Source organism: Podarcis filfolensis (genome assembly GCF_964270895.1).
Source record: "Podarcis filfolensis genome assembly, chromosome: 1".
NCBI lineage: Eukaryota > Metazoa > Chordata > Lepidosauria > Squamata > Lacertidae > Podarcis > Podarcis filfolensis.
In genome coordinates, this window is record NC_139604.1 from 85197578 (window position 1) to 85218401 (window position 20824).

Genomic DNA, 20824 nt, shown 5'->3' on the forward strand with positions numbered 1-20824 from the left:
AAACTGAAGATTCATCTCATTAAAACTCAACCAGATTTTGCTCCCCTATCAAAGTTGGCCCATGGGGAGTGGGGGGCGGGAAACAAGCCTGTGGCTGACCCCCTGGATCCATTTCCCCATGCCTGCTTTACACAAACCAAAGTAGCACATTCTTTAAGGAGTGGGGAGAGAAAGATTAAGCCCCTTTCCAAAACAGTCCCATTACCAGAATTGAAAAAGCTGGTTTCCATATTCTTGTTTGCATCCGCCTGACTCATGAGACAATGGAAGAATGCACCTTTGGAGGGAAAGTCAAGCCGCTGGAGAGTTATAGCACCTGCTGTGGCTGCAGAGACTGATACGGGAGAGACATGTTTTATTGCAGGTGGGGCAGGTGAAGGCATCCAGTTTTTGCTGCTGCAGGTGCACCAGGGCGTTTCTTCTCTCTCTAATCCACCAAGGTAAACATGTCCAAGTAGTTTGACCTCCTTAACAGTCTCTTTTAACAAAAACAGAGTCGCAGAATTGAGGGGAATCCTTGTGAGAGCATTCAAATCAACTCCAATCACATAACAATTGCATGGTAATGCTTTTTTTGCCAACTCAAGTGCATATGAAGTGTTCCTCAATGAATAGAGAACCTGATTTATTTTTTTATTTATTTTTTACACTATCATAAATAGCATGTTTTAAAATTTAAATTCTCAGAGCTATTTGTCGGTTTAGTAGCCATTTCTTGTCATTTTGTTTATGCTAGAGACAAGGAAAATCAATGATGGCATTCACAGCAGACACCTAAGATATGCAGATCAAATCTAGGACATTAAAATTCAAATTCCATGGACCATCTTCTCTTTCTTTCTCTCTCTCTCTCTCAAATACACACACTCCCCCCTTCATCTTCCTCTGTCTCCTCTCACTTTATCTGGTGAGGGGGAACTGTTGCCATAGCAATAACATCTTAAAGTTTTCCAGAAGTGCTAGAGGAATAATTTTCTTTCCTGCTCCTCCTTAACAGTTCAGGAAAATGGAGCTTATTACAGAGAAAATTCTTTTTCTTTGTGATTTGATCGGAGATGAGCCAAGTATTTTGCAGTCTCGAGGAAAGTTGCCTTCTCTGTGATGAGAAACCCAGCTGGGCTGCCCACTGCTGCAATTGGTCTGACCTAAAATGGCTCGTGTCTCTTTTGCTGCTGATTTGGATGGTAGGATTTTGACCAGCCAGCAGATTCTAAATGGGAGAAGAGAGGAGGGCAGGCTACAAGCCACCCACAAAATAGGTAAACCTACTGAGATAAACAGAAGGAGCAGCAGAGAGTACAAACAGATCTAATGTCTCCCACTTCTGCGACAACTGTGGTGTATGTATTCTGCTTCTGAAGAAAAACAGTTTTAGGCATCCATTTTGGGTGGGCTCCACATGCCTCGTAAAGAAGGCGAGGGACATGATTGGAGTCATCCTGTATCTGTATTCAACAGGCAGCCCCAGCACCTGTAAGCTCTTAGGCAGAGTTCCTCAGTGGCTGTGTCCATCATACTTTATCCCACGTGCTCAAGATTCCTGTCTTTCTTCTTATTCCAGACTTACTCTTTTGTAGGCAGGTCTCCATAAATCACTCAGGCCTAATGAAAGCCATAAGCAAGTGTTTAAGCACTCTGGGAACTGTAGTTCAGTCAGTGGAATAGGGGAGGTCTCCTAACAACTCTCAGCACCCTTAGCAAACCACAGTTCCCAGAATTCTTTGGGGGACACCATGACTGTTTAAAGTGGCATGGTACTGCTTTAAATGTATGGTATGGATGGGGCCATCGTTTCACTAGGAACCCCAGCTGATCTTGCTAGCCTGAAGCTGTGCCATCAGTTGTCCTTTCTCATCACTCATGTATTGTTTATGGACGTTGTTTTCCTAATCTACAATTGCTTCAGTTGCATTTTTTGTTTCTTATAATTCAACACCTGTTGACCTTCCACTTAAACTTGGCAAGACATCATGAACTGGCAGAGCGACAGGGAGGAGGCGAGGGGTGTAGCCAGGACTGAGAAACACTGGGGCAAGTAGGGGATGGAGAAGGAAGAACTCACAGGGTGATGGAGAATGGCAAAGGGATGGGGATCCATGCACAGGAACCGGAACCCAGAACCAGAGCCAGAGAGGCCCCTATCTCCATGACCACCATGGGCTCTGAGGTGGGAGGAACACTCTAGAAGGCTGAGGCAATCGAGGGCCCACAGCCCAGCTTCCTAGTGCTAGAAGGAGGCATATGATTCCTCAGCTGGAGTAGGTTTAGCACAGGTGAGGGTCCCATGCCTCATCAAGCCCAGATGCTGCAATAGGCAGAGTTGAGCTGCTGTGTCTACTCAACTGCCCATGTTGAGGAACCTTGTTTTGGAGGTTGTTGGACCTCTACAGGGCTGGGTTTGGGGTTTGATTCTGGGCTGTATTCTGACTGCTGGACTTCAAACTTGGCTACTTGGATCGACCTTGGAGTGTGTTTCCTGACCTTTGGATTTTTCTTGTGTGGCTTGATCTTTGAACTTTGGATGACATGCTGACTTGCTGCCATGTAGGCCCAGAGGTTCAAGACACAAGATCTCTTTTACACTTGGAATTGTATTTCTGTTTGACAAGGGACCTGAATAGTATATGTGGTACATAGCTGTCAACTTTTCCCTTTTCTTGCGAGGAATCCTATTCGGAATAAGGGAATTTCCCTTAAAAAAGGGGAAATGTTGACAGCTCTGATGTGGTATCCCCAGAATCCTTGGCAAATGATGGAAACAGTAATCTATATATTCCTAATTCTTAGAGGATAGTATCCTCTTTTCTGACCTGTTTTGGTTGGGGTTTTTTTCTTGGTGGAGTTATTACTTTGGACTATGTTAAAAAAACTATTGCTGGTTGGTTTAGGACTAATGGTCAGTCCTGCTTCAGGAGCAAATGGGAAGAGCTGACAAGAAAGGTCAATTGAATGTTTGTCTTTAAAGTACACCTCACTTAATATTCTCCTCACTACTCACACATTTAATTATAGGTTTTGGCATTGTTTTGGTTTTGCTAGGTAAAGCATAAGGATGGAATTATCCAATTCTTGCATCCTAGAAATGATTTCATTTTTTTATTTCTGTCCCAAGTGTTGCTTTAAAACATTCATGTTATTTTTTTTCACCTACAACGTTTGCTTTAGCAACCTGTTTTTCAAATATGCAACTATTTCAGAAGCATTTTGTGCTTTAATAATTCAGTCACCCATTGACTTTTCACTTAAAACCTGGCTAGCCCCTTTTTAACACTTCAAATATATAATTGGCTCAGGGCCAGTTTACACATTTCTTTCCAAGTCTGTAAAATCTGCACACAGTGACTTTACCACCTCATTTATCTGAAATAGCTCCTGTGTGACATATTTTCAGAGATGCCGTATCAGAGAAAATGCTAGGTTTGAAATATTTTCTCTCATATTGTAAGTTCTGCAATTTTTATGTGGGGGCTCTTTCAGGTGGGGGAGGAAAGCTGCCCCCATAAGAAAACTTTAAGTCAACTTTACCATCTCGTAAAGGACCATACCACATTTAAAGGATATGGTATCTCCCCGGAACCAAGATTTTGCCATCTGTGGGGCAGGATGCACTCAAAATCATTGTAGACAGTGGTTTGGTAGATGATATATGTTTGTGTGGAAATTAGGAGTGAAATGGGTGTATGTGACAGCAGACTACGGGGGAGAGTGGATGTGTGAGAGAGAATCGGTAGGACATTTGCTGTCTATGAGGAGAATGAGGGGAGAGAGATTGAATCTTTGTGTGAGGACAAGTGAGACTAGGGTTGATATGAGGCACTGCAAAAAAAGAATATGTGCCAGAAGTGTGTCACTGGATGGAGCAGAGTTACTACCCTAGTTTCCTGGCTGGTGGGATGCTGCTGCTTACTAAGAGAGAGAAGGGAGGGACAAGATGCCGCAGAGGTTGGCATAGTGTGAACACATTGGCAGGAGTAATAGAATGGATGTGTTGGTGCATGTGCACCATGCTGACCTCTTCTGCCTTTCCTCTCCTCTCTTGGAAATCAACAGCAACCCACCTGCCAGAAAGCAATGCTACCCCACTCAATGACCTGCTTCTGAAATGTACAGTACATATTACTTTCCTCCAGAGGGCAGAATTATAAACAATGGGTGGGAACTGCAGGGAAACAGATTTTGAGTAAGCGTTGGAGAAAATAATAATGCAGAGCTTTCCAAACTGTGTGTCATGACACATTAGTGTGTCAGCTGCAGTGTGTAGATATGTCTTGTGAAAGCTCCTCCTGGGACTGGAATGGGGTTAGTTTAACCCCCGGTTTGCTAGCAAAACTGAATTGTAGTGTCGTGAAATGATGCATGTCTAAAATTTTTGCCACCAACATGAAAAGTTTGAAAAGCTCTTCAGTAAGGGGCTGTTCAACGGTGGAGCAGTCTGCCCTGAGAGACAGCGGGCTTTCCTCTACTGCTGGTATTTATGCAGGGACCATGAATGTTGTTGCATTCTTCATTGTAGATCCTGCATGGAGCTGAACCAGATGACCCCAAGGCCCCTTCCAATTTGATCATCCTATGAACTATTTCTTTTCTTTTCTTTTTTGCAGCTTTCCACTTTTCATGGTAGTGCCGTGTATAGTTAATATGGATTTAAATTTTCCTCCTTCTGAAGCCTATCGGAATTTGTATGCATGTAGTAATGTCGTGCTGAGTCCTACATTGAAAAGGTGATGAACTCTAGTATGTCCCAATATTTCTCTCATCTCCGTTTTAAAAAGTTTAAAAGTCTAAGCTCTTGCTTAAAAATACCCCCATATTTCCAATTCTCACGGAATCTTTTAACATTCATTTCGACAACCTCATTTTATATAAAGAAAGATCACATCTGTATCACTGTTGGAAATTTCCACAGTGGCTGCGGTACAGATTTAAGCACTGTGCTTTAATTATAGCTATAGCCCTCTAGTTAGACGGAGAGGCCTGTGGGCATCCTCTTTCAATTCTGATACATATTTAGTGGATTAGGATGTAGTGGCTGAAATTTGCTACAGTCTGAAGCAGGGCAAAGAAGGCCTCAGCACAGGCATCAGTAGCTTTTCACCAGGTCTGCAAGGCAGATCAGTTCAGCTCTCTGGGCTGCAGATTTTAGAGGAGGGGCACCAAGAAAACGTTTCTCTTCACCAAAACACATGCTTAGAGACTGTGGGATGCCAGCAGCTCGCAAAGAGCATCTGGCCTACCAGATGATTTTCTTCAGTGCCCAGGATCCTGCCTGCCGTTCTAGATGGCTCTATACTACTGCTCTGTGGAGTACTATTCCTGTCATGGTCATTGATGGCATCATCAGTTTGTACTGTGTGACAGAGTGCACAGCTCAGAGATCAATAGGAGACCAGAGGAGCCTAGGGTGTGGCAATAAGAGACATCTGTCTTGGAGGAAAAGGAATGCTAGCTGCTGCACTAAGCAGGTGTAAGCAGTGTAGGTCAATGCATGCCTGTCCTCATTGGAGGTGACCAATGCTAGTAACTGCATCTTATTCAGGAAGTGCTTAATCTGGTCAGAGAAGCACCTTAGGCGGTTTCTACTGCCAATGTATACAGTCTTCCCTGGCATTAGAAGACTATCAACCCTGTTTTAGAAGAAGTAACTCCCAGCATTGCATTGGTTATTATGTAGTTCAAATTTGTCAAGAAGAATCCTGCCCTAGCTGGATTAGTAATTCTTCTACTGTTTTCACTGGAAGCAGTCCTGAGGAGGTCATGGACTTCCCTTGCCAACTGCCTCATTTGTAGCTGTGTTGGCCACATGGACATACAGATCAGTATGAGTACTATAGTCTTTGCCACATTGTGGGTACAATATGCCCTGTTCTTCTTTGAATGAAGGGTGTTAGTCCTAGTGTGCTTGAATAGAGGGAGAAATGACTGCAGTTGTTGAAGTGATAATATCATTATGTGCATGTTTCTGTTCCACCACAGGAGATATGCAAAGTTCTGCAAGTTACCGTTCTGCTTTTTTTAGCAATAGAATTTTAAAATAAGTTACTCTTCCCCTCCTAAAATGCATTCTATTGCCATAAATCTGTGAGTTTCCCTGTCTAAAATAAGAATAATACCTTCTTGGGATATTTGATCATTGGTAATCAAGCTCTGGTTTAAGTAATGCCAGTCATACATGAAGTAACTCTGTACCAATCTCTTTATCTGAGAATGTTTGATTACAAATCAATGTACAGGCAGTGAAGCAATATATGTCATTCCATGCTCTTTTTCCATCGCTCAGCACCACTCACTGCCTTTGCATTTACATCCCTTTGAAAGGTCCATGTGTCCCACAATCATCTGATGGTAAAGTGGAAGGTGAGGTGCAAAATTTCTAAAAGGGCTCCCTTGCTTGGCTTTCCGGTATGCAGACTTGATTTTACTTAGTTACAGTTCAATTCTAATCAGATCTACTCAGAAGTAAGACCTATTGAATTTTCAGTGGGACAGGTAAGCGGGGTTAGGAATGCAGCCTTTCCCAAAGTGATTTACATGAATTCAAAATTAAAACACCTTGAAGAAAAGAGACAGAATGGCTTTAGCATCAGAAAGAAAGGCTACTCAGATTAAGGATGAATGCCTTGCTCCTTACTCAAGGCCACAGTGGACATGTATCCTAAGCAATATTTAAGTTTTTAATAGTCTTGGAGATACACAATGGAGAAGGGGAAGCAGAATTGTGTCCCAAGCTGCTGCTGTCTTAGGTAAATAGAAAGATATGCCTTATACAAAGTCAGCTCAATGATCCACCTAGTTCTCCAATGACAGGCAATAGCTCTCTAGGATTTCAGGAGGAGTCTTTCCCAGCCCCACCAAGATGCCAGAGATTTAATGTGACACCTTTTGCATTCAAAGCAGATGCTGTATCACTGAGCTATGACCCTTTCCTCATTGTCCTGCCTAGGCAGGGTTCCCAAGCTAAATTCAGCTTCCATGATACAATGAGCTGGCCTTGATACTGATAGCTCCAAATGTTAAAAAAAACTTGCAAATGGTTTAAAAATCATGCACTTTGACAATTATATTTATTCATCTGCTGCATTTGTGTACATTTAAGACACATTGACATATACACAAGTTTTCCTTACTAAGCATAAGGGATGGGATACCAGTAAAACTATCAAGAACAAATAATTCTGATTCCTGCATGTGCCTGTGGAATGCTTAAAACATTCAGTGCAGATTTTGTGCAGCACTTTCCTGCTTTGGATCTTCTGAGTTTGCATTTCTTGCTGCTCTGTTTTTCTCCATTATCTTATTCTTTGTCCCTGTGGACATTTGAAAGCAATAAAATTGTTGGCAGAAAGAATGCTGGATACACAGTGCTATCGTTAAAACAGAATTGCACCCTGCCACACCAGTTTTGCACTAAGCCCCTAGGTCAGTTTTCTTGGGCCATTTTAGCTCTAAAATGAGGGTTTTTCATGTGCCCCCCCCCAAGTGCTGCAGCTCAACAAATCCCTGTTTTGGGTTTCGGGTGAGCTTAGGAATATATGTCCCTACAAGCAAGTGCTGCACTTGAAATGCTGCTAGGAATGCAAGCATGTGGGTGACAGACATTCATTTCACAGCATGGCATGATTTTCTTTCTTTTTTTTAAGTGGCATGGTTGTCAGTGAGCAGCGGCCCTGTAGCAAGATGTGTTTCTAAGCATCTGCTGCTTCAGACGGTCCAGTGTGTATCACTTCCCTTTCTCGCAGGCAGGCCGTGAGAGTCTGGGGGCAGTCCGAGGGCCATGCGCCGAGCTGTCTTGATTTGCAGGATCAATGAAACCATAAAACGCTAAGTGTCAAACTAGCAGAGCTTCCAAGTTCAAGTGTTTGACTGCTCTTGAATTCTCTCCCCCTTAGGGGAGAAGAAAAAGCTTTAATTTATGAAGTGTCACAACACATTACAGCGCATCGCATCTTAATACGCCACTGCATGGCGCTGGCATTTGTTTGCTTTAATTCCTCAAAATAGCTTTTATTTGGAGCAAATGTTCCCTTCTACTCAAACAGTTCCTGGTCTCCCCTGCTGCGTGTTTTGTCAGCTTCCCTGGGGACACTTACTCCTGCAGAGCTCTGCCCTCTGCTGGTGATGGGTCAGGCCTTTGTCATGAGTTTTAATTGTTCTCTTCTTAATAATTGGGAAGGGGAGGAGAAATGCCGCCTTTTGTTTCTTCTAAACCACAGTTCTCTGGGGATGAGGTGCAAAATGGCTCATGTAGAAGATGTGCGTGTGGGAGAGAGCGAGAGCACATCACTCTTGCAAAAACAAAAGAGCTTTCCGTTTCATGGGAGGAAGGAATGAAACCAAGTTCCGTTTAATGGCCCTCCATGACGTCCTTTTCTGAACATGTGGTGAAGTAGGAGCTTTCCAGACAGTCAGACTACACAGAGCAGTGCCAAATCTCTGCCAGCTTAGGCAGCAATTGCATCTCATTTCCGGTTGCTCCTCGCAGGCCTCTTATTTTCCTGTGCTGCAGCAGTCAGATAGGAATGCAGAGAAGCCCTGTTGAAAGAGCATCCTGTGCCCCTTACCAAGATGCAACAGCTAGGGAAGGGCTGAGGTGTGGCTGTAGTGTCTGTGCAGAAGGGTCCAGGTTCAATTCCCATCATGTCCAGGTAGGCTTAGGAACATCCCTCTTCCCAGAAAAGTCACTTCCAGTCTGAACAGACCAGGAGTAGGAAACATGGTGCCCGCCAAATGGTGCTAGAGTACAGATCTCCACCATCCTTGACCCCTACTGGCTGCAGCTGGCTGGATTTGGCGGCAGAAAGCCCCCCTAAATATAATACTGAGGTTGATGATGTGGCTGATGAGGCAGTTTCCTGTTTTCACAATTCCTCCTTAAACCTTATTGAAACTTTCAGAGAAAGTGATAGTTCGTTGAAGCCTTTTTCGCTTGCCTCTAATAGCTCAATAAAGCAGCTTAATAATTAAACGCTTAAAACAAAGCTTTCTGCTCTCCCTTCACGTGCCAGGGAAAGAACAGTGTGCCTCTGAGCATGTGCAGAGTGCCCCGTCGCTTGCAGCTGAGCAGTACCAGGACCTTTTTTCTAGAAAGAAAAAGTGCTGGCTAAAACAATAAACTTATCAACTTGAACTGCAACAGTGGCTATCTCTGTGACAGGCAGGGACTTGTTTTATCTATCTAGTTAAAAGCTGGGAGTGGTACGTTCCTTTCTTTAAAAGCAAAAACCAGCCAACCCAAAACTCCTTTCTCTTCTTGGCTCCTATGGAGAGGCAATGTGGAGCAGCCAGGCAGCATCACAAGAAGAGAGCAGCAAGGGGCTAGACGAAGCCACTGTAAACTCTGAAACTACTCATCATTTCTGCGCCATGCAGGGCTTGGGCAATCTTTCTCCTGCTTCCTCTACTGCTCCCCTGCTTGGGCCATTCTGATATCCCAGCATGTGAAAGAAATGAAACGATGTCCAAACGACCAGCAATCTTGTGACAGTTAAGTTACAGTACAGGAAAGTCTCCCCAAAGATCTTGTCTTCCTGGCTTTCTTTGTGCTCCTTGGCTTTGGGCTTTGAGAACTAACGACACAGGGTTGAGCCAAGACATTTTGCTGCTAGAGGTGAAGGTCAACACCACACCCAGTTCTACATATGGAAGTCATCCAGACCACAACCTGTTAACGTTGATTACAGGGCAGTCTTAAAAAATTATTCACCTATATGCTGTTTTCTCTCCAACGCTGAACAAAGACCAGTCCATTCCATTTCATTGAATTTTGGCATGTAGATTAAGTGGTGCTGGTGGTTGTCCTTACTGACTGATATAATCCAGAAAGGCAGCTGATACCTGCTGTTTTGCATCTCTAGTTATTTCGTGCATGAATTTGACTGAGGGTAGTGCATCAAGCAGTGTTCTTAAGTACTTACTCGGGCTCTCTATGTTCCAATTTGGCTGGTGATGCAACAGACACCCATTCATCACAGGAAGGCAGGGAGAACAGAAGTAAGAGTGGAACGGAGACAGTGAGTTCCATTGAAATTGGCAGCATTCAGCACTTGACTCACACATGTTCGCTGAGACAAGGAGAGATTGTGGAGCTCTTGAAATGGAGCCGATGGTGCCAAAGAATAACAGCCATCTCCTTGAATATTTCCTGCTGGTGGGAATTAACCAACCTTGCTTATTCAAAAGCTGTGTTGCCAAAATGCTAGCTCATTAAATCATGACCTTTGCTACCCTTTGCGATCCTAAACTATTTATTCTAACAACTCCTGTTGTAATAGGAGTAACTGAGGCTGGGTTAAAACAGGGTTCTGACGTCTCCTTTCAGTTTGGTGCTGGCTGGGTTTCCTCGTATTTATATGCATATAAGACTGGCCTACACAAATGCTCTATGCATAGTACAAGGCATTGCAATGAAATTCAGGTACCAATGTGTTATGTGTGTGAGAGAGAGACTGTAAAAATAACTTACCTTTTCAACTATATTGTATTGTTATGAGTATGTTAAGAGCAGCAAAGCAGCCATGGTCTGATGCATCTAGTTCAATAAACTGTAATGGGGGAACTCGGCTTACTGAAGACAGAATGCAGATTGGAATCTCATTATATTCCCTTGAATATACAGGGCACCTTGAGAAATAAGGTTAAGGGGGGGGGGAAATATCCAGTTCCTTGTCCTGGCTTTAGTTGCTTGTCTTTCTTTTACAAAAAAGAGCGTCAGAAGAGGAATTAAAGCATATTTTTGCTGTAGCACTGATTTTTTTATTTATCTCTGACATGATCTTTGTTGGACCACGTTTCTTCCACGTTGCCTTTCTTGGAACAGAAACATAAGCATGTGCATTCCTATGGTGTGGTGACCTAGGTGTTACTTTAGCAAATAATAATAATAATAATAATAATAATAATAATAATAATAATAATAAATTTTATTTATATCCCGCCCTCCCCAGCCGAAGCCGGGCTCAGGGCGGCTAACAACAATAAAACAGTACAAAAGTACAGCACAAACAACACTCAAATAACACCAAAGCTCCATTTTACCTTAGTTAGCCTACATTTGCTTTCTTTTGTCTTTTACTTGAGTGTTTTACCCTAGGTGTGTGCCCAGACATACCCTAAATTTTTTAAAATAAAAATAACGGGGATTGTGGCTAGGAGAAGAGAGTATGAAGTAGCCACCTGGTTCCATCAGCTGCCACAACCTGCAGGGAAGCAGCGGTGGAGGAGAGACAAGGGAGACAGGAAGCAGACTGCCACCTCTGGAGCCAGTCACTTCACTGCTGCTTCCAGAGACAGACACAGGTAGAAGATCCACTCCAGCCTTTTTCTTTGGCCTGCATCTTTCTCATGGCTTTGTCTCCATCCGAGCTCCACTGGCCACCTTTTGTGGAGAGAGAGATATGGGGTGCTGAGGAGCTGCTTTTGTGGACCAGAAGCAAGAAGAAAGATGAGGAGCCATCCCACCCTCGGCCCTCCAGATCTGCCCTGCCTCTAGTCAGCTGGGCACAGGTTTATCTCTGCAGGAAAGACCTCCTGTTTTGGCTTCTTGACCAACTCTGGTTGTGGTTGCTTTGCTAGCTTTTTGCCTCTTTACCTCTCTCTTGCCCTTATTTCTCATGTCATCAAGACTACCGTAGCCAGAGGAGCTGCATGATCTCTGGACTGTATACCTGAAGGAGCGTCTCCACCCCCATCGTTCAGCCCGGACATAGAGGTCCAGCACCAAGGGCCTTCTGGCGGTTCCATCGCTGCGAGAAGTGAGGTTCTAGGGAACTAGGCAGAGGGCCTTCTAGGTAGTGACGCCTGCCCTGTGGAATGCCCTCCCAGCAATGTCAAGGCAATAAGCAACTATTTGACTTTTAAAAGACATCTGAAGGCAGCCCTGTTTAGGAAAGTTTTTAATGTTTAATGCTGTATTTTGTTTTTAATATTCGGTTGAGAGCCGCCCAGAGTGGCTGGGGAAACCCAGCCAGATGGGCGATGTATAAATAATAATAAATAATAATAATAATTCTTAATTAATTAATAATTTTTTATTTATACCCTGCCCATCCTTTGCAACCAAAGCGGTTAACTAGTTTGTAGCTTTAGGCTTTTCTCCACTTTCCCACTGTAAATAGGGGTCAGGTGGAAGCAAACCCAAGTTTACAAAGGGAGGTAGCAGCTCATAGGTTTGGCTTTTCCTCCTCTTTTGGAAGGAACTGCACCCCAGGGATTTGAGTCAGCAGGTTAGAGCAAGAGAGCTCCCAAAATCAACCCTAATCCTGACGGAGTAAATTAATTGATTGATTCATACATTTGACCTATTAGCCAGCCTCAGTACTACAAACGGGATGAGGATATCCTATTTATCATTTCAGCACAGGGTAAGGCTCTTGGAAAGCAAAGTCTTTTAAAGGTCTATAAATTTTCTACCCTGTGATACAAAGATAGTAAGTGCAAAGTATTGACTGTCCTCCCCCTTTGTTTCTGCCTCTCACATCCTTGCTTGCTCCAGCCTGCCTGCATATCACATGCAGAGCCCAGTAGGGTTTTGCCTGGAAATCACTGGGATTATCTCCCAATTTTTTCTCAGATAATTCAACCGAGAGGTTATGAAGAGCTGAATGATTTGGAGGCTTGGAATCACAGGCTGTGAGATTTAGGTTACTCACAGGTGCCTATCTGGACAGAACAGTTCGATACTTATTTTATCTTCATTTAATTGGCTTCAGGAAAAATCTATCTTCTCTACCTTTTTAAAGGCCTGTGTGAGATTTTGCAAGGACAATATGACCTCAGTATGTTGGTTTCCCCTCTCCCCCACATATACACTGCCCCTCGGTTTTGAATAAACAATAGCAGCTCCCACTTAATGGCAATTGTCTGGCTTAGAGAGCTGCTTTGTGGTTCTTGGGTTTAGGGAAAGAGTTCAGCTATCAAACACTCTCTACAAACTTAAAAGCTGTAGTGTGCTCACTGAGTCCATCTTATACCATTCAACATATGACAGGAAATGGATTGACCTGTTTCTCATTCCCAAGTGAATAACAATTGAGTAGTATATTTGGAATGCACAATAGACACAGCTGATCTCTGAAGAAATGTTTGAAAAATCACTAAGGCATTTATGTATAGATTATGAGCAAAAGGGTAGTGATACATTGGGAAAGGGAGGGAGAGAGTGCCATTACTGAATTGCATTTCCCGAACATGTCTACTGCCTGGCAGATAAATCTTGTTCACATTTACTCAGGAGTCAATCGCACTGTGTTCAGTGGGGCTTATTCTCTTATTAATTGTGCTCAGGATTGCAGGCTGAGTCTCCCAACAGGATCTTCCTCTATTATTAGCCATTCCAGAAAGAAGGAAGTTCGCCAAACCCTTTCCTGGCGCTTGGTTTTGGGAAACAAATGAAAACACGGTGGACTTTGTTACAGTATTTACAAGAAAAATAGTTTCTACTTCATAGCCATCAATACCTTGGCACTTTAAGTCCATTAAACTGCTGGCAGTGATAAACTTTAGTAATGGGCAAGTGTTGATGTAAACAGGGGGAGAAACCTTTGTGATTTGCTTGAGCAGCTCTTGGTTTTGCAGTGTGACCGTGCCATATGAAAGGACTTTGGCCAGTGTCCAGTTCCTCATGGCTTTAGCCAGGTGTCTTTAGGAGAAAGCCACGGGCAACTGTCTCACCCCAAATCACAAAATAACAGGAATGTGAGGAAGTCAGGCTGTGTCTCTTTCATGATCTCTCAAGGTCATTGCAACTGCAAGTGAAGCTGAAATAGACTGAATTTGTGAAGGGCTGTGGGTTAAAATAATAGTAGCATGCTGAGCTAAGTTGTTTCGAGACACATAGATAAGCTGTTAAGGGGATGCCTCACCGTATCATCCACAGGTTTCTCAGGAAGATAACCTTATTTATTCTGTTCTTCATGCAGCCTCTTCAGTATGGGGAGAATATTTATTCTCCTCTGCTTCTGCACAATGTACACTTTCATAGTTTCTGAAATAGTACCAATTTATTTTCTGCCGTGTATCATTCTCTGCTTTCTTCCCTGTATAGTCTAAGACAGTTCTGACCTGTTTGGAAAGAATTGTGGCAGTCTTTATTTACTGCTGGCGTAAAAATAATATCCTAAAACCCCTCAGTGTGGCTGAGAGAAAAGGGTGTGGAACCTGAACCAAGATTCTGTTCTATCTTAGAAACACCCTTCACGAGATTTACTTACTTACTTACTTACTTACTTACTTACTTACTTACTTACTTATGGATGAGAGCTTTGGTGGTTTCATGTTGTCAGGTGTAAACTAGGCTGAGAAATCAGTGTTTTCTCCATGCAGTCCTGCCAAGTTGAGTTTGAGGGGGGAAATGTGTTAGAACGAGGCAGTGTGCTTCTGAATACCAGTTGCTGGAAACTGCCAGGCAGGGAGAGTGCTCTTGCACCCGGGTCCTGCTTGTTGTCTTTCTGTAGGCATCTAATTGGTCACAGTGAGAAAAGGATCGTGGATTAGAAGAGACACTGGTCTGCTCCAGCAGGCTTCTCTTGTTATGTTCTTATGCTTAAATGAAAATAATAATAATTCCCCCATTGCTTTTCATGTGTCCAGTAAGTCATCTTGTAGTACCTATATCATACTGCATGTATACCGACACAAGATTGGAAAGTCTTAAATCAAGATCACATTTGTACCTAGGACTGTTCCAAATTTTTGAACTTCAAATGGCTTCGTCACTATGTAATTCCAGCCAAACAGACACCACATAGTGACTATGGGGATGTCATAGGACCATGCGACCAGTCAGATTTGGCTATGTGATGGCCACACTAAAGGCAAATGAAGACTCCCATTGCCCTCACTCTGAATGGGGAGGGGGAGGGAATTCACTCCATTGATTAGTCAACCATAACTAAGTTTCACAAGTTGTCACACTGCACTGGTAGTTTCACTACTCACCAGCACTGTGTGGCATTTTTAAAAAACTTGATCCAATCGTGCATAGCTGAGCCAATGTGGATGAAAGTGATGTAATGCATGTTGCGATGTACGAGAGCCCCACAGAAAGCATTCTGGAATCAAGCTGGATTTTCAGAAAGGCTTTATTTAGTTGCAGTCTTGCAGCATTGTAAAACAAGCAGTCTTGGTACATTCAGGATACAGGGCACACAGGTGGAATTACATTCAGGGAGAAGCTGTCAGCTCTTCACATCCCTACCAACTAACAAAGAGCCAGCCAACCAACAACCACAGTGGGAAGTCACTCATGCCTCTTTATACTAGCTGGCAAGGAATCAATTAGGCAGCGCCCCATGTCTCGTGATGCTTAGTCATCACATGCTCCTGAGTCAGCGTTCACAATTAGCACAGAGTGTTTAACTCCTCAATACCCACAACACTCCAACAATGCAGTACACTTGGAAAACTGAATCCACACCACATTACTTTCAGTAGAATGTGTAATCGGGTGTAGATCCCCATCCCCATCCTACCCCAACTAGACTATTGTATGTGACTGGATCAAGGTGAGAGAAGGTCGGCTCAGTTGTGGTAGCAGTGGGGACCAGTTCCCTCTTTTTCACATTCCAACATACCCCCCCTTGTGAAAACTTGCACCCTTTTGCAAAGGGATGGGGGGCAATCATCAAAAGGAAAGTGGACATTTCATGGGGGGGATGTTACCCCAACAGCATTTTGGTTCAACATTATACCCTACCTTTCCTCAAAGATCCTCAGGGTTGTATTTGTTCAGATTACTACACATTATCCTCACAACAGCCATATGAGAGAGGTTAGGCTGAAAGGCAGAAAGTCTGTAGAGGCGTTGATCCAGCTGGCTCACCAGTAGAAATAAGTCATCCATGTTGGAGAAAGGAACTCACAGAAGATCATTTCTCTGTGATTGGAAAAACCACAATATGTCTTTTCTGTTAAAAGCCACAATATGTCTTTTCTATTCTGAAAAGAGATGATATTTGGTGGATCCCTCCCATGACTTTACATTTTTCACACGAGTAGACCTCTTATGCACAGCCACTCTGTGAACCACGTGGCTGAGATTTGAAGCTGCCTCTCTCCAGCCCAAGTCTGAAATTCTATCCAAAACACAACATTAGCGCTCTCACAAGCCTTCCTTATCAAAGTCAAGTGTGTCTGTCTGACAAACTGCTGCTTCTGTGGTCACAAGAAGCGCTTCTGCAAGTCATGAATAAAATCTCTGTGTGAGAAGACTTTATAATTTTCCTCACAAGTCAGACATGCATGTTGTGAGACAGTGTGCATGTATCTGATTTGCAGGGGAACATGGCTATAATAACTCTTTCCTGAGTTTTGTTCTGGGAACAATTTGGGGGACTGATTAATGAAAATAGGAAGTGACCCTGCTTCGTGTACCAGGCACAGTGGGCCGAGAGGTAGGGGATTGTTTTCAATATATGGATAGACAACAGAAAATAACAGTAGGATAAAGCTAAAAAAAAAGAAGTCCAATCTTAAAAACACCCACTGAAATAAAAGTAGCTTCAAGGCTTGCCTCAAAGTGGCAAATGGTTCTTTCCTGATACACTAAATTTCACTGTACTTGAATCCGAGTCAAATCTAGGCCTTGGCAAAGTGAGATGCCTGCCTAGTTCCTTTGTGGTCATTCTCTCTGAGACTTTTGCCTTAACTCTTTGGTGCACTTTCCTGATGTCTCAAAAGAGGCAAATAAGGAGCAAGATTTATCTGTTTTGGGAAACACATTCTGTGAAGATTCAGTTACGAATTCTGATATGCTAAATTTTGTTGTACAGGTACTTGAAGCTGAGCAAAATCTAGGCCTTGGCAAAGTTAGACATGTGCCCAGTTCCTCTTACAATTATTGCCCTTGGAACTTCTGCTTTTAACTCGTCTGCGTGCTTTGCCAACCCCGTTTGTCCTCAAAGTGATGTGCACCAAAGGAAGCACACAACATTTCAGGCTGATTGAAAAACGCCAGATACATCATTTGTATGACTCTCTGATGCAAGCAAAAGAGACGACATGTTGCTTTGTGTGCTTCAGCAAAGTCTACTTTGGCAGTCAACTCAAGCCAGGAGGCTTCTAGGAAGCCAGAGTGCCGAAGGGTCAGCCATGCATGAAAGCAATGAGATATGTTGAGCATCTGTTTCATTAGTGCATCATTAGCACTGGTTTATTTCTCAGTGCCTCATCAGAGGCAGGGAAAGGGCGTGGGTAGCATCTTTCCTGACTCCTGAATGCACCTGCCAGATACCTTGTTTACATCAGGTAAGACTTTGCTTGATGGTCATTATCTTGGAAAAAATGAAATGGGCACCAGTGTTCTCTGTAATAACTGCTGTTTGCTGACAAAGAAAAGCAAGCAAAATAATAGAAACTAATCTGATCATTGCATCTAATTACAGAGAAAAGGAAACCACTAAAGGAACATTTTGTCTTAAATATTGCAATAGCACCCTTAGAGCATTTTGTAGTTGGAGGTGTGGGTGAATAAATATTGACTATAACTTCCCAAACCTATTAAGCCTGAACAAGTAAATCTCATCTTATTTATTAAATGTGTTTCAATGAACTTCAACCAGTATTAAATTTAGCATCTTTTAAAAAAAAAACCAGCAACCAGAAAACACATACAGTGCAACCACAGACTAAGCTTCCAGAAGCAATAAGCATCTTTTCCCTGGTACTTGCCATCAGATAGGATGGCTGTGTTTCTGGCGCCCCAAGTTGCAGTACATTATCTAGCTGTGCCGGGTAAGTATCAGCAAAACAGCCATTCTTTTTTATTATCACCCTACTTTAATAACTATTATTAAATAGTAAATATTCTTATGCAGTAAATTTTTAATTAGCTATTGGGACTTGCAAAATCTATTGCTTTCAATAAACACACAGAGCAATATATTATTCTGATAATTTTAAGGAAATACTTGGTATGCAGAGCATAAAATTAGAATGGCTAATGGCTCTATCCTTTGTACATGGCAAAGATGCACTGCATTTCTCCTCCTGTAGCTCAGCGATAATGTTATCTTCCTGTTGGTATAATCCTTCAGCTCCTGCCCGAGCCTTGCACTACACTCAAAGCATTCAAGGGGCCATTGATTTTGGGAGCTCGAATGTGATGTTAGAGATAGAGAACATCCACAGCTTTCAGCGAAGACGAGCAGAGTGGGAAGAAAAATTGTAACCGCCCAAAATGAAGCAACTGTTAAAACAGAGCTTTGTGTCTGTGTGTGAACAGCTGCATTTGAGTTTATCTATCACTATTGGCCTCATAACCAGTGTTGCTCGGGAATTCTGAGAAACCAAAAACTCAGTGCACTTTTGGAAAGTTTAGTCTTCCATCTTGATTCAGAATGGCATCCAACTGTATGCCACCACAGACAAAGATCTGATTCTGGATCTCGGGAACCATCATGCAAAAGTTGGGGAATCTTAAGAATTGTTGAAATGCATGGTGCATAAACAAATAATTTTTTAAAAGCACATATAGTAGATTCTAAAGCAAATGCAGCAATGCCTTGTTGCTCAACAGGCACCTACATTAACATTTTCTGGTGCCAGCCAAAGGCATGCCTTGTCTCCCAGGCCTTTTAACACCTTGTAATATCTATTTGTGTAACACCTGTAGCTCCTTTTTTAATTCCACTTCCCATCTCTGAATGTCTGTTTTATTTCAACTGGTCTGTGTTTTAGTCATAGTTTGTTGGAAGGGTTAGTTCTTCTTAATTACATTTTTTATAATGCATGAAACCACACTTCATTCAAAAATGGATTTCAGGCTAGTATACAAAAAAATAAATTGTAATACAACACTTAAACCCATTGTGAGAGCAGGCTGCCTTACTAAACTTGTATGCTTTTATTGTCTTTGTTGCTGTGTGATTTTTATATTGTATTTGTTTTGCATTATTGTATGCTGTGCTTTGATTTAGCTTTGAACCTAATTGTTGAAGGTCACCTAGAGAACTTGCATTATGAGGTAGCAACAAAAGAAAATTTATTCAGATACTGTGTTGTCCAACAGTGGGGAAAGCTATATAAGGCCTGCATGATGAATCTCATCTCCCTATGTTTTTCTCTCGGAAACACCCCCCCCCCCACTTCCTCACTTCCAAATGACCAACCTATAAATGTGTTATCACACAGGAGGAGCATGGAGGTCTATGGACCTGCACAGGGATGAGGGGAAGGCCTTGGAGGAGCTAAATGTTTCCCCAATACCTTATCTTACTTCCTACTTGTCCTCTAACACCCATAAAGTAGACTTAGTAGTGGTGTAAAAAGGCACAGCTTGCTATAGTGTCAGCAGCCCCAGCATGTCCATACCAGTTGGTTAATTGCATTTGTTTGGAAAGGAGGATATACTGAATATTGCGGAACTGTTCCCTTTCTGTAACTATTCAAGTCTAGCCTTTGTGAATGTGCATATAACAGCAGTCTACTTTCTGAACAGTCTTCAAAGGCAGACCCAAGCACAACATATTACAATAGTCTAAATGGACTGTTGTCAGAACATAAATAACTGGCCAGCCTGTTTCTGTCCAGGAGGGAGCTGCTGAAAGGCATTTTGTGCTCTGCATTTGAATCTCCAAACACAGGGCCCCAGAAGATAGCACCTTCTAGACTGGACACCTGGATATTTCAGAGGGAGTACAGCCCCATCCAGAATAGGTTGAGTACCCCCTCCCAGATGAGATGAGCCACTGCTAGCAATATCTCCATCTGGTCTGGAGGAAGCTTCATCCAGCCATTACTGAGTCTAAACACCAGTTTGGCTTTCCTGCCGCACCATATGAATTTGCTGAGATTGAGAAATAGAGCTTGATGTCATCAGCGTACCAGAGACACCTCACTTCAAATTGTAGATGATGCTGAAATGCTGAACAGGTTATATGAAAGTCCATGATAGATGGGCATATTTTTCCTTGTGTTTAATTGTTTGCATAACTAAAATATACTTTAATCAAAACTAATTCCTTTTGGGCACTCTCACACTGCTTTGGGTTAGCTAGGGTTGAGATAGCCTTGCTAAATATAGCCAGTAAGCACTGCACATTCCCTGATGAGAGTGGGAGAGTTGTATATTCACTCCATAAAGAGGAGTGCTTAATCTTTTGTACTGCTGTTTCCCTAAACTAAAGGAACACACAATGTACATGCTCATAATAAATATAAAATCTAAATCTTGCCTCAGAGTAAGAACCCTGTCGGGCGTCTCTGCATTTTTGCATTGTCTGGTCTATTAAAGATGGTGTACATAATGGGAATTGCACGTGCCTGTACCCTCCCCATAAAGCCAAGAAGAGCCAGGTTCATTCGTAATCCAGGCTTCTGAATAGTAAGAGCTTTATAATAACTCCCAAGTTGGCCTCCAATGGCCTAGAAATTCATTCTGCCTTTCATTATTGCTTAAACCGCTTTGAAGAGCTAATTCAATTCCTCCCTCCATGTGACAGATGAAATAAACACTATCACATGAGTGGTACGGCTTGAATGAGCAATAACAACCATGTAAATGAGAGGAGCATAAAACAGGTTCCTGGATTTTGTTTTCGTGACATACGGTAAACCAGGCTGCGGGGGGGGGGGGGAGGCAGAAAGCGGCAATGTGGAGGCTGTCCTTTACCTTTCTCTGCCGCAATGTGTCGGTCCTGCTTGGTGTTGAATGCGAGTTACCAACCCAAATTCCATTAGAGGCTAATTTAGCAGCTGTATATTCTTCTTCTTTGAGGTTTGCCTATTGATACCATGTGGAAAACATCTTTTTATGCCTGAGACGTTTAGTGTGGACTGAAATCCTGACAAAGGAATGGGAGACTGGCTTTATAAACTGTATCTTTTCAATGCA

The 20824-nt window shown here is 42.7% G+C and overlaps 1 protein-coding gene across 3 annotated transcripts in view; it reads left to right on the forward strand.

Annotated features, from left to right (window-relative positions):
• LOC310757724 (transmembrane protein 263-like) overlaps positions 1-20824 on the forward strand; it is a 299944-nt gene that overhangs the window by 147034 nt on the left and 132086 nt on the right. Inside the window, exon 2 of one of the 3 annotated variants that reach the window (XM_083603281.1) lies at positions 17587-17724. The exons of the other annotated variants lie outside the window; for them this stretch is intronic. Coding sequence (XP_083459407.1) covers positions 17673-17724 — 52 coding nt within the window. The 5' untranslated portion in view covers positions 17587-17672. The remainder of the gene's footprint in view (positions 1-17586; positions 17725-20824) is intronic. 3 annotated transcript variants of the gene reach the window in all.